General features: G+C 54.0%; 1 protein-coding gene across 1 annotated transcript; it reads left to right on the top strand.

Annotated features, from left to right (window-relative positions):
* The first annotated feature begins 242 nt into the window (after positions 1–242).
* Positions 243–10877, top strand: PRPF19 (pre-mRNA processing factor 19). The gene is made up of 16 exons (XM_027581214.1): positions 243–466; positions 2136–2285; positions 2470–2546; positions 3304–3445; positions 3529–3602; positions 3719–3781; positions 4607–4648; positions 4783–4857; positions 5211–5286; positions 5445–5554; positions 7006–7161; positions 7386–7455; positions 7685–7770; positions 8272–8442; positions 8581–8686; positions 10361–10877. Exons 1-16 carry the CDS (start codon positions 448–450, stop codon positions 10456–10458), a joined length of 1515 nt encoding a protein of 504 aa, XP_027437015.1. The 5' UTR covers positions 243–447; the 3' UTR covers positions 10459–10877.
* Positions 10878–12375: the final 1498 nt, after the last annotated feature.

The following is a 12375-nucleotide window of genomic DNA, read 5'->3' as shown; positions in this document are numbered from 1 at the left end:
ATTTTAAAAAGTTCGTTAGGAAATTCTCATACACTCCAAAGTTTGTAAGACGACGGTCTCAAGAAAGTGTTGCTCAATACATTGGCTTTAAAAATCCCACTGCATTGTGGGAAATGTAGTTTGGAACCTCCTCGGCTCCCGTCCCCGGGAGCGCTTTACGGAAGGCGCCGAGTCCGTCCGGAAATGGCCGAAGGTTCCCTGGCGGGCCCTTTCCTGCCGGGTTGCATTCTGGGAAAGGGCAGTTTCCGTTAGGTGCTGGAGGCTGAGGCGCGCGACCGGCCGCTGCCCCACGTGAAGCGCTACACGAGCATCGCTCGGCGGGGTCGCTCCCCGCTAGCCGCGGAGCGTCCCGGAAGCAGCGGGGAACCGGAAGCGGCCCGGGGGGGGGCGCGCAGAAGCGAATCCCGGAGCCCGGTGTGAGGCGCCTCGGAGCGCAGCGACGGCGCCATGTCCCTGATCTGCTCGAGTGAGTGTCGGCTGCGGCCGATCGCGGTCGCAGGGGGCCGGAGCGCGGAGCGGGGAGGAGCTGCGGGCCGCTGCGGCGCCGGGGTCGGGGCGGAGGCGCAAACAGGGCTCCCTGGGGGCAGGGCGGCGGCCTGTCAGCGCCGGGGGTCCTCCTCCTCCTCGGCGTGGGGTGCATTTGCGCAGCGCTTCACAGTTTACATAACGCCTCAAGTTTATTGTCGCAGACGTCACTGAGGCCAAGCACCTTGTTTACGCAGTGAACTGAGGCCTGGATGGAGGGAGCTGGTGCAGGGAAGCAGCTGTGGTGTAGGAATCGGGCTTGTGCAGGATCTCCCTTCCGATTGGCTTTGTGATCTGGCGCAGGCTCTGGGCCTCAGTTTCCACATCTGCAAAAAGAGGGCATTGCACTGCATGACGTCTGAGGTCCCGCTCGGGTAGTCAGAGATTCTGCAATTTGCGAAGGTCACATAGCAAGTTAGAGGCAGTGACAGGGCTGGAATCCAGGTCCCTGGCTCCCAGCCTCACCCTGTACGACTACAAAACACAGCGCACATTTTATAAAGCTTTTGGTTGAGGCGGCGCTTCCAAGTCCGTGATCTCATTTTATCCTCACAAGAATTCTCCAAAGCAGAAAGGAAGATCGGGGTTTTACAGAAGACGATGTAAGGCTGGAGGAGACTGTGGCGGAGCTGGGTGGTGGAGGTCGTTTCTCCGACCCCAGATCCATGCTTTTTTCCCCCTGCCTTGCACGGTCTTTCCTTTTGGTATTTTAATGCGGCATGCAGATGTTTTCCATTCTCACTGTGTCATCAGGTTACTAGAACATCCCTTTCTCTATTTGCTTCCAACTGGAAGCGCTGTGCTCTTCTCAGAACCTCTCCATGATTGCAAAAGGAGGGAGGAAGGAAGGGAAATGAGGGCCAGATAAAGGAATCTTTCATAGTGAAGAAATTAAAGTTTGCAAAGTGTTTTCACATTCATTGTTTTCTTTCAGCCTCGAGGAAGGTTTTCTTTCCATATTCCCAGCACCATCCTTTGTTTCATTTGATTGTGTTTAGATGTTTTTGTTAGATGTTTACTGGATGCCTGCTGGGCATCTACATTGTACTGGAAGTCAGACCAGCTGTCATCCCTATCCTGAAGGGTGCATAGTCTACTGAGGCAGGCATGTCAATGATACCTCTGCTGGGGGTTGTTGTGAGGATGAGTCAATCTATGGAAAATGTTTACAGTCATGCTTGGCACCTGATGAATGCCATGTAAGTGTTTCTTCTTAATGTAACACTTGTAATTTCTTGTGATAATCCATCTTGGCTTTAGACTGAGATTTGAGTGGCCATGTGTATTCCAGTGTCCTGGAGTATAATGGGTGCCTGGGTATCTTTGTTCCAGACGGAGATGGGCGGGGATTATTGACTGCTCTGTAGGTACGTGGCACATAGTAGTCATGCAGTAATTGTTGGTTGACTACCTGTCTGGAGAGTGATGGAGAAGCTAGTTATATAGCTGAAAAGATGCTGGGGACACTGCAAAACTGGTGTCATGTCCTGCTTTCTGTTAGTTGAATGTGGGGACGTGTGGTTTTGTTGGGGCCAGTTGCCTGTGAGGCATCCCTTTGTCCCAGGGTCCCTTTCACCACTCCAAGCTCACTGCCTGCCTTTTCTCCACAGTCTCCAATGAAGTGCCAGAGCACCCGTGCGTGTCCCCTGTCTCCAATCATGTTTACGAGCGGCGGCTCATTGAGAAGTATATTGCAGAGAATGGTACAGACCCCATCAACAACCAGCCTCTGTCCGAGGAGCAGCTCATTGACATCAAAGGTGCCTGGTGGCTGGCCTCTGACCAGGGCTGTTTTAGCTCAGAGCTTGAGAAGTTGGGAGGTGGTGCCAGCGCACTGGAGGAGGAGATGGTGTTCTGTTAATGCAGGCTAAAGGGAAAAGAGGTCGGGGAGAGGAAGAGTCCCCGGGTTATGGTTCTTCATACCCGCTTTCCCTCTCTTGGCAGTTGCTCACCCAATCCGACCCAAGCCTCCCTCTGCTACCAGCATCCCAGCCATTCTGAAAGCCTTGCAGGATGAGTGGGTGAGTCCGTGGAAGAGAACTGATGTCTCTACTTGAAGAGAGGGGACCACTGCTCTAAGACTTGGGTTGGGAAAGATGGAGCTTTTTTTTGAGGGGCAGGATGATAGTGGAGGAGGAGCCTGGTTGTTGAGCTCACACAGATCTGGGTTCCACACTTAGCTCCCTTGCTCATTTGCCATATGACCTTGGGCAATTTGCTCATGTGTGAGTCCTGGTTTTCTTGACTGTAGGACAAGGATTTGTGCCAATCTCTCAGGGTTTGGGGGAGAATTAGAATAAGGTTAGAGTATAAACCTTGTGACATCAGGGATTTGTTTTATTCATCAGTATATCCCCAGCGCCAAGAGCTGCACTGTATGTAATAGGCTCTCTAAAAGATGGATGAGTGAATACATCTTGAGCGACTGTCTTGCACAGTACCTGACACAATGAGGGCAGTCCATAAATGGCAGCAGCAGCAGCATTCTTCCCTTGTGGGGAGGTGACGGCCTGACGTTGAGATTTGCCAGTAAATTAGAGGAGATGGGGGTGCGAAAGAGCAGGCTCCCACTCCTCTCTGTGCCCAGTATTTGGTGTGGGGTAGCAGCTCCAGAGTGGCTGCCAGCACATTCCTGGTCCCTCATTTATCGCTTGAGTTACTTGTACTGGTACAGGCTATGGGAATACGGGGCAGTGTCCTCTTGATCAAGGGCTGACTCTTCTGTTGGGTGCTTCCTGCTCCTCCCCACCCCCTCACAGTGGCGTTTCCCTTCCCCAGGATGCAGTCATGCTGCACAGCTTCACTCTGCGCCAGCAGCTGCAGACGACCCGCCAAGAGCTGTCCCATGCTCTGTACCAGCATGATGCCGCCTGCCGTGTCATTGCCCGTCTCACCAAGGAAGTTACAGCTGCCCGAGAAGGTGCAGCCTCGGCCCTACCATCCCCCACTCTGGGCTGGTCCTGCTTTGTAATACCCCATTTCTAACGTATTCTTCTCTCGCAGCTCTGGCCACCCTGAAACCACAGGCTGGTCTCATCGTGCCGCAGGCCGTGCCAAGCTCACAGCCAAGTGTTGCGGTGAGTATGCCCCCCCACCCCAATCCACAGCCCCTGTGTGCGGTGTTGCACATGGTTCTTCTGCACATGTCTTTGGCTTTCTGTGCCTCCCTAACCTTTAACTTTCTTGTCTTCAGGGTGCAGGCGAGCCGATGGATTTGGGTGAGCTGGTGGGAATGACCCCCGAGATTATCCAGAAGGTAAGTTGTGGGAAGTCCCTCAGTGGGAATGCTCGTGGGCCCTCACTTCTCACCCTCTGCCTTGAGTCCAGTATGAATAGAAGTCCCATCCATGTGGGACTCAAGCAGAGGGGTGCAGAGCACAGACTCAGGCTGCACTGCCCACGTTCATGCTTTGTTATCACCTCTTAGAAGCTTTATGACCTCGGGCTGACTTAACTAACACTGTATCTCATTTTGCTTGTTTCTAAACTGAGAATAACAGTGTCTACTTTGTAGACTTTTGAGATTACAAGTGCAACTTGTCGCTTTTACTGTTAACGGGGTTCTTTGCAGATTGTAAAACACTTTGTTACACGTTTTCATGTGTTTTCTCTGAGGGAGACAGAAGGGGAATTGCCATTTTTAGTTTACAGATAAAGAACCGGAGCCTAAGATTCAAAGGCAGAGCGGGCCAGATTCCAGGGCCAGCACCCTGTTGTGCTCACAGAACTCGCCTTGTGTAGGAGTTAATTGTTTGTGTCTTGTCTCTGCTGACCTTGCATCTCCGCTCTCTTGATGGTGTAGACTTGGTGTGGGAGCTGGTTCAGGTGCTCACTCTGCCATTTGTCACCGCTGAGGCCTCGGGGAAGTGACCTTACTCCTCTGAGGCTCAGTGTCCTCCTCTGTGAAGTAAGGTCAGCACCACCTCATCAGGTTGGGGTGAGAGTAAGAAGAGGGAATGCCCGTAAGGCCTTAGCACAGAACCTGGCAGATGACACTTGCCGATGTGACCAGTGTCCAGTATGCCGCTGCCCTGGCAAAGTAACTTCTCTCATGTTGCGCCTGTTCCTCTCTCTCACCCAGCTTCAAGACAAGGCCACTGTGCTCACCACGGAGCGTAAGAAGGTGAGTCCTCCCAGAGCCAGAGGAGCCAGGGGAGAGCTGGCCAGTGAAGGCGGCTGCCGCCTTCGGGGGAGGGGGAGGTCGCTGCATCCTGCACTCACTGCCGCTCTTGTTGGGGGGCTTTTGCTTTTTCTCAGAGAGGAAAGACGGTGCCGGAGGAGCTGGTGAAGCCGGAGGAGCTGAGCAAATACCGGCAGGTGGCATCCCACGTGGTGAGTGGCCAGGTCCCCGATAACTGGGAGGCAGGGTGCCCCGCCGTGGCGTCTGGGCTGGTGTCTGGGCTGGGCGGCCAGCATGGGGAGTGGTGGCTGTAGAGCTGTGCACGGCCCTGGCCCGGGCTTCTTGCCCGGCTGCAGAGCTCTCAGGGCTTCTCATCTTGTCTGGTGCTGGCTTTCCCAGTAATGCCGCAAGGGCGGCGCTGTGTCCAGACAGAAGGCCAAGTGCAGTGGATGAGAAACCGAAGTCGCTCTTGTTCCCTGGGCCTGGGGATGGAGTGGGGGAGTTGTGTGGCTTTATGGCCGGCCTGCATTCCGCCACGACTGGGTTTGATGTGCCCTCTGTTCAGGGTTTGCACAGTGCCAGCATTCCTGGGATCCTCGCCCTGGACCTCTGTCCTGCCGACACCAACAAGATCCTTACTGGTGAGAGCCAGCCAGGCCCAGCAGGCCAAGGCAGGGAGGCTGGTGGGGAAGGTGCATGCTCCTGTCCTCTGCATGGCCTGGGGACAAAAGTACCTTCTTCAGCAGAGGGACCCAGCTGGGCGTGACTCATTTTTGGATCTCATCTGGGTCCTTTCTAGGTGGGGCGGATAAAAATGTTGTCGTCTTCGATAAGAGTTCTGAGCAAATCCTGGCCACCCTCAAAGGCCATACCAAGAAAGTCACCAGTGTGGTGTTTCATCCTTCCCAGGTAAAGTGTTCTGCCAGTCACCCTGGGTTTCTCGTTCCTGAGGCCTGTTGCAGTGGCTTAGGGTTGCGGCCCAGTCACCCAGTGCCCTGCTGTGTCCTTGTTGAAGTGAATTGGGCCCAGGGAAGCGCTGAGCCTCTAGAGTGGGCACTAGGCCTTTGTTTGCAGTAATGGGGTTGCCTTGTTCTCTGTAGAACCTCCTAGAGCAGTGGCCTTCAGAGCAGGGGAAGAGAGGAAACGGAGAGCTTGAATAAGCATATTCACAGTCATACGTTACGTTAGGAAGAGGAAAAACCCTACGGTATCTATAATACAAACTTTGGAAAACAAAGCTCAGCAAAATCTTGACTCAGCATATCTGGGAAGGACAGGTTTGTCCACATTCCCATGGTCCTATCGGGTTGGGGGTGGGGAATTTGATGTTGACTATTGAAAGTGGTGTGGGCTTAAATAGATGGGTGCTGGTGTAGGTGGCAAAGGCAGCTCATTAGACCAGATTACTGACCTTACAGGATTTGAGTCTTGAGGTCTGGGACAGTTTGGGCCTCAGACTGTAGGAGAGTGGTTGAGTCTGTGCTTCCCAGACAGTCAGCCTTTTCCCTGTCCCTTAAGGAAATTAGAAGTAGATGAATAACATGAATTTTTCATGGAACTAAATGTATTTACTTGTTGGTTTTTCATTTACTTTTTTTAAGTTTTATTTATGTAATCTCTGTGCCCAACGTGGGGCTTGAACTCCTGACCCCGAGATCAAGGGTCACATGCTCCCCCGACTGAGCCAGCCAGGAGCCCTAAAACTAAATGTATTTCAGATGGAAAGCACTCCTTTCTTGCCGACTGGGTGTTAATATGTTATGTCTCTTATAAAATTGTGTTGACGAACCTGGGTAGTTCGTTCTGCCTTACAGTTTTTAATGTCCTAATCTAAATAATTGGTGGCTGACACTGTGTAAGTTCTCTCTGCCCCAAATTTTTTTGAGGATTAACTTGCTCCTGCAGAGGTGAAGTGTGGGAGGTACTGGAACGTGGAACATGCCCTTGCAGCCCCTCCTAGCCCCAGTGCTGCTCAGACCTCTGCTATCCCTGTCAGTAGCCAGTAGCTATGTGTGTCTATTTAAACAAAGTAAAATAAACTAAAACAAAACAAAAAAAATCTCAGTTCCTCAGTTGCACTAGCCACATTGCTCTCTCTGGCCCTAGAAACGGTGTGGGAAATTATTCTGTGGTACAGTCGTCCTTCTTACCTCTAGATAGTTAGGCTTCTTCGTCTAGGCCATCGCTGTTTGATTTACCATTTTAAATAGCATTTACCGTTGGCTCTCCTAGGCATCATTGGGTGGATGGATGGCTCTCGGCAGGACAGGGCTGAAAGAGTAGCAGTTGTTGGGGTTATGGCCGTCCCCAGCCCCCTTTTGTAAGATTGTTATGGTCCATCTCTTCCGCTTTCCTTTCAGGAGCTGGTGTTTTCTGCCTCTCCAGATGCTACTATCAGGATTTGGTCGGTCCCGAATGCCTCTTGTGTGCAGGTTGTTCGGGCCCATGAGAGCGCTGTGACAGGCCTCAGCCTGCATGCCACTGGGGACTATCTCCTGAGCTCCTCTGACGACCAGGTGTGGTCCCAGCCTGGACGCTGCAGAGGCCTGCTGGTCTCCGAGCTTGAACATCCTGGGAGGAGGGAACATCTTGCCAACACCAGCTGGTTCCCCAGAACCCCAGAGGAGAATTGTTCCTCTGCTCAGAGGGGCTAGCTTTGCGAGAGTTTGCCGAAATAGGGTCCCTGCCTTCCTGAAGGGCACCCACTTTCTTACTGGCTCCATTGTCTCTGTTTTTTCAGTACTGGGCCTTCTCTGACATCCAGACAGGGCGTGTGCTCACCAAGGTGACAGATGAGACCTCTGGCTGCTGTAAGTCGCTTCAGAGGTGCTGGGCTCTGTCTTTTGCTGCTTATCATTTTTTTCTTATGTTTTATTTAGTCATTTGCTCGTTTCCTCTTAAAATAACATTTGCCGCCAGCACCTGCCAGGTGCTAGGCATTGTGCTGGGCATAGTGAGCAGTGTGAAGAGTGAGGAACCTTTCACTGTGTTTGTCTCTCCCGTGGGCTCTGACCACAGCTCCGTCTCCCTTTCCCACAGCTCTCACCTGTGCGCAGTTCCACCCCGATGGGCTCATTTTTGGGACAGGCACCATGGACTCGCAGATCAAGATCTGGGACTTGAAGGTAGGACATGGCAGCCTCCATCTAAGGCCCAGGTTCTGAGCTCTTGACTACGAGGTGTGATTAAATGCTGATGGCACCTGGCCCTGGGGGTATCCCAAAGGGGGAGAGAGAGAGAGACAGAGAGAGAAACACAGAGAGAGAGAGAGAGAGAGAGAGAGAGCCGAGAGAGAGAGAGAGGAGGAGAGAGAGAGAGTGTGTGTGTGTGTGTGTGTGTGTGTGTGTGTGTGTGTGTGTGTCCCAAAGGGAGAGACTGTGTGTGTGTGTGTGTGTGTGTGTCCCAAAGGTGGAGAGACTGTGTGTGTGTGTGTGTGTGTGTGTGTGTGTGTGTGTGTGTTAGGTGTGATCCGGGGTTGCTGGGGTGGGCCTTCTGCTTCTCCCATTCCTGCTAGTGGTCCTTCCCGGAAGGATGGAGCAGGTTGGCTCAGAGGTAGGCATTTGGTGAACTCCATCTTCTCCCTCTCGTGATCAGTGGGTGATGTGCTACCCATCCTCCAATCGTAGGAGCGCACCAACGTGGCCAACTTCCCCGGCCACTCGGGCCCCATCACTAGCATTGCCTTCTCGGAGAATGGCTACTACCTGGCTACGGCGGCTGATGACTCCTCTGTCAAGCTCTGGGATCTGCGCAAGCTTAAAAACTTCAAGACACTGCAGCTAGATAACAACTTTGAGGTGTGCCCCCCCCCCACCCCGCTCTGTCGGTTGTGGCTCCTCACTTGTCGGTTATTCACCAAATTGATCTAACTTCTGTTCATCCCTGACTGCCCCGTAGTTTCTGTTCTCGTGCGACCTCTCTCCTGGTTCTGGCAGGTGAAGTCACTGATCTTTGACCAGAGCGGTACCTACCTGGCCCTCGGGGGCACGGATGTCCAGATCTACATCTGCAAGCAGTGGACAGAGATTCTTCATTTCACAGGTAGGGTCTGGGACCCCAAGGCCCCTGGGTGCCCTGGCCCAGAATGAAGAGGGCAGATACCACCGGGCTAGGAATTTCTAGGGGCGGGCGTGAGTTTGCCTAGGCAGCTTTTCATCACTACCTGAGACAACAGAGTTGAGTGGCTAAGAAAATGAACTCAGAAGTCAGACTGCTGGGCTTTAAATGCCAGCTCTAGCACTTCAAGTCCACTTCAAGCTGTGCGACATTGGACAAGTTGCCCCGTCTCTCTAGGGAATGCTAACAGTGCGTACTCCACAGGTTGGTCGTGAGGTTTAGGTGAGTTTGTGTGTATATGAAGTTATCTGTGTATGTGTGTACACATGCGTACAAACAGAGGATGTAGCTGTGTGTATGACATACACGTGCGTACATAGAACAGTGTCTGGCACATAGTAAGGATTTGCCGTTGCTCAGCATTGCATCTTTGTCTGCTGTGGGATGGAGCCGTGACTGAGATCCAGGCCTTGCACTAACGGAATTCCCACTCCGCTCAGGAAAGCGGAAGTGGAGCGAGTTCACAATCACTTGATTGCACTTCTGGATACTGGAGAAGAAAAGTAGTGCGGGCACAGTGGATAGAAGGGCTGCGAACCTCCTCTAATGGTTGTGTGGCCCTGGGTACATGACTTGCTCTCCGAGAGCTGCAGCTTCTTTTTTAAAGGTCACACTGGCACTGCTTTGCAGATGTCCCAGCTGGAGCCACAGAAGTGGCGCGCACAATGGCAGAGTGCCCGCTGCACGCCGGGGAGCTGAGCGAACGGCAGCTGCTTGCTGTCCTTGTTGATGAATTCTCTCCCTCATCAGCAGGGTGTGGGTGGGCCCCAGCATGCTCCTCCCGCCCCCCATGTCCCGCTGAGCCCTGCTCAGTGTGTGTGCTGCAGGGGTGTGCAGGCCTAGCTGTGACCCTTCGCTGGACTCCGAGGTTTTGGAGTTGAGTGAGGTAGAGCAGCGGGCTGGCAGCCCAGCCTGGGCTCTCTAGTCAGGGCGCCAGGTGTTACCCTAAACCTAGAAGGAGTTTGCTTTGCTGCTCATGAACTACCTGAATCCAGGGCGGCGTGTCACCCAGCTTTTTCTGCCCTTGGCCCAGCCCTGCTCTGTGTTGGGGCCCAGGTTCCCTAAGTGGGAACCCCCTGAACTAGAACATGCTAAGGAACTGTCTCAGTGATAAGCAAGGAGTTAGAGCTAACTACAAAGTATAAACATATACCAGGCAGTTGAGCAGTGAGGTTTTACACTGAAGTGAAAACTCAGCTAAATCTGTAAAACTAAGGTTGTGAGAAGGGGAAGAGCGAGACCATGTCAGCTTGGTCTGTCGTGCCCTCTGCCAGCTCCCAGTCACTTCTAGCACTTAACTGAGCAGAATTGCAGTTGCCCCGAAAGCTCAGGTGGGGGCGCTGACGTTCATCTGTTAATTCAGCCCACAACAAAAACACAAAAGAGCGCTTGCTGTATGCCAGGCGTCAGGTAAGGCCCTAGGAACAGGTGGTGTGCAGGCTGGACTAGCGCCCTGCCCTCGGGGGTGTAGAGGCGACTGGGGAAGGAGTACGTGAGCACTGACCCGGGGAGCAGTGGTTGGGTTTGAGAGCATGTCCTCTGGATCAGCTCTCAGCTCTTAGGAGGAGAAGCCTCACTGCCTCTTGTCTCTCTCCTCAGAGCATAGCGGCCTGACCACAGGGGTGGCCTTTGGGCACCACGCCAAGTTCATCGCTTCAACGGGCATGGACAGGAGCCTCAAGTTCTACAGTCTGTAGGCCCTGGCGCTTCGGATCTGGGAGCTGGGCCTCATCTCAGTAGTGGGGTAGAATTAGGGTGGGGGGGTGGGGGGGAGGAAGGGGAGAGACTACTGGGGGAGGGGGGGTCTCTGGGGCGGGGCATTCACATCATTTCACTCTGGTCCGGGTGGTGACCTGAGAGCCACGGCGGTGGGGACCACCCTCATCCATGCCACCTCCAGCCTGACAGGAAGGATCATGGGAGGTAGAACTGTCACCCTTTGAAGGCTCGGGTCGGAGCCCAGGGCCTCTCCTCATGGCATTCATTGAGTTTCAGTTCCTGGGAGATGGGGAGAGGCTGAGCCAAGGGAAGTGTGAAGGGGATGGGCATGAGGGCTCTTGCAGGTTTTTGTAAGCAGTGATTTAGTTTCATTAAAAAAAGAAAACAATAAACGGCACCTCCCTGTGTGTGTCTATAAAAGGAAGCCCAAGCTGGGAAGGTCGGGGAGGGAGCACATTTGCCAGAAAGACTTTCACGGCCCTTCACAGCTCTGCAGGCCTCGACCTTGTGTTTCAGAGTCATTCATCTGTGTCACCAGATGTCGCTCGCGTGCTGCGACTTCCTTGTGGGGTTGCCTTCCACAGCAGCCGAGAAGAGAGGGGGACATGAGGGGAAAATAGCCTTTTTTTTGCTGATGAGGAAGTGTGAACCTGTCAGGAAGGAGTCTTCTGCTGTGGGTGCTGCAGACCCTGTCCCAGGTCAGCTGAAATCCAAAAGATCTTCCAGACTCTGGCTTTTGAACATTGGAAGTAGAGCTGGTTCCAGGGGAGACTGCCAGTACAGTAAAGCAACAGATGAGATCGCCAACGCCTCTTCTGGGAGGGGAAGTAGGGCTCCTTCGCTACTGAAAGTGGGGTGGCCTCTTCCACGTGATAACGAAGCTGAAGTCTTAGTGCTTATTTGCTAAAAGGGAGGTGGGGTGTTGCTGGCGGGGGAAGTTTCTAAGGGGCAATGACAGAGGTGGGCCGAGGGGCTGGGGGGGGCCCAGGGAGGTCTTCAGGACCCTGGACAAGAGCAATCCCGGAGCATGTTGGGCTGGAAGCTTGATGGAGCCCGTAAGGGAGTGTGAGGTGAGATTGGGGGGGGGGGGGGTCGGTGTGACAGGTACTGTGCTGGGGCCGGGGGCAGTGCGGCCAAGCACGGCGGTCCCCGCTGGTGCCACGCAAGAGCTCCGTGCGTGTTCTGCTGGGTCACCGTTCCATGGTCCAGAAAGTTTGGGCCCACTGCTCTCCCCTTTGGAGGCTCACAATGCTTACTAGCTAGTAAGGCCTTTGAAAACTGCAAAAAAGAAACCTTTTAACTGTTTGACTCAGTTTTCACAGATGTTTGACTAGGACAGCCTTTGTGTGTGTGTATTTGTAGCCTACTGCTACTCCTCCTGCTGCTGCTGCCGACCCCCACCACTGCTGCCCCCCCACTGCTGCCCCCCCACTACTGCTACTCCTCCTGCTGCTGCCCCCACCACTGCTACTCCTCCTGCTGCTGCTGCTGCCGACCCCCACCACTGCTGCCCTCCCACTACAGCTACTCCTCCTGCTGCTGCTGCCGACCCCCACCACTGCTGCCCCCCCACCACTGCTACTCCTGCTGCTGCTGCCCCCCCACTACTGCTGCCCCCCACCACTGCTACTCCTGCTGCTGCTGCTGCCGACCCCCACCACTGCTGCCCCCCCACTACAGCTCCTCCTGCTGCTGCTGCCCCCCCACCACTGCTGCCCCCCTACCACTGCTGCCCCCCCACTACAGCTACTCCTCCTGCTGCTGCTCCTGCCGACCCCCACCACTGCTGCCCCCCCCACTACTGTTGCTGCTCCTACTGCTACTCCTCCTCCTCCTGCCACCCCCATCACTGCCGCCCCCCCCACCACTGCTACTCCGGTTGCTGCTATCACTTT

The sequence above is a fragment of the Zalophus californianus genome, chromosome 11 (genome assembly GCF_009762305.2).
Source record: "Zalophus californianus isolate mZalCal1 chromosome 11, mZalCal1.pri.v2, whole genome shotgun sequence".
NCBI classification, from domain to species: Eukaryota; Metazoa; Chordata; class Mammalia; order Carnivora; family Otariidae; genus Zalophus; species Zalophus californianus.
This window is presented reverse-complemented; position numbering and strand designations above follow the sequence as displayed.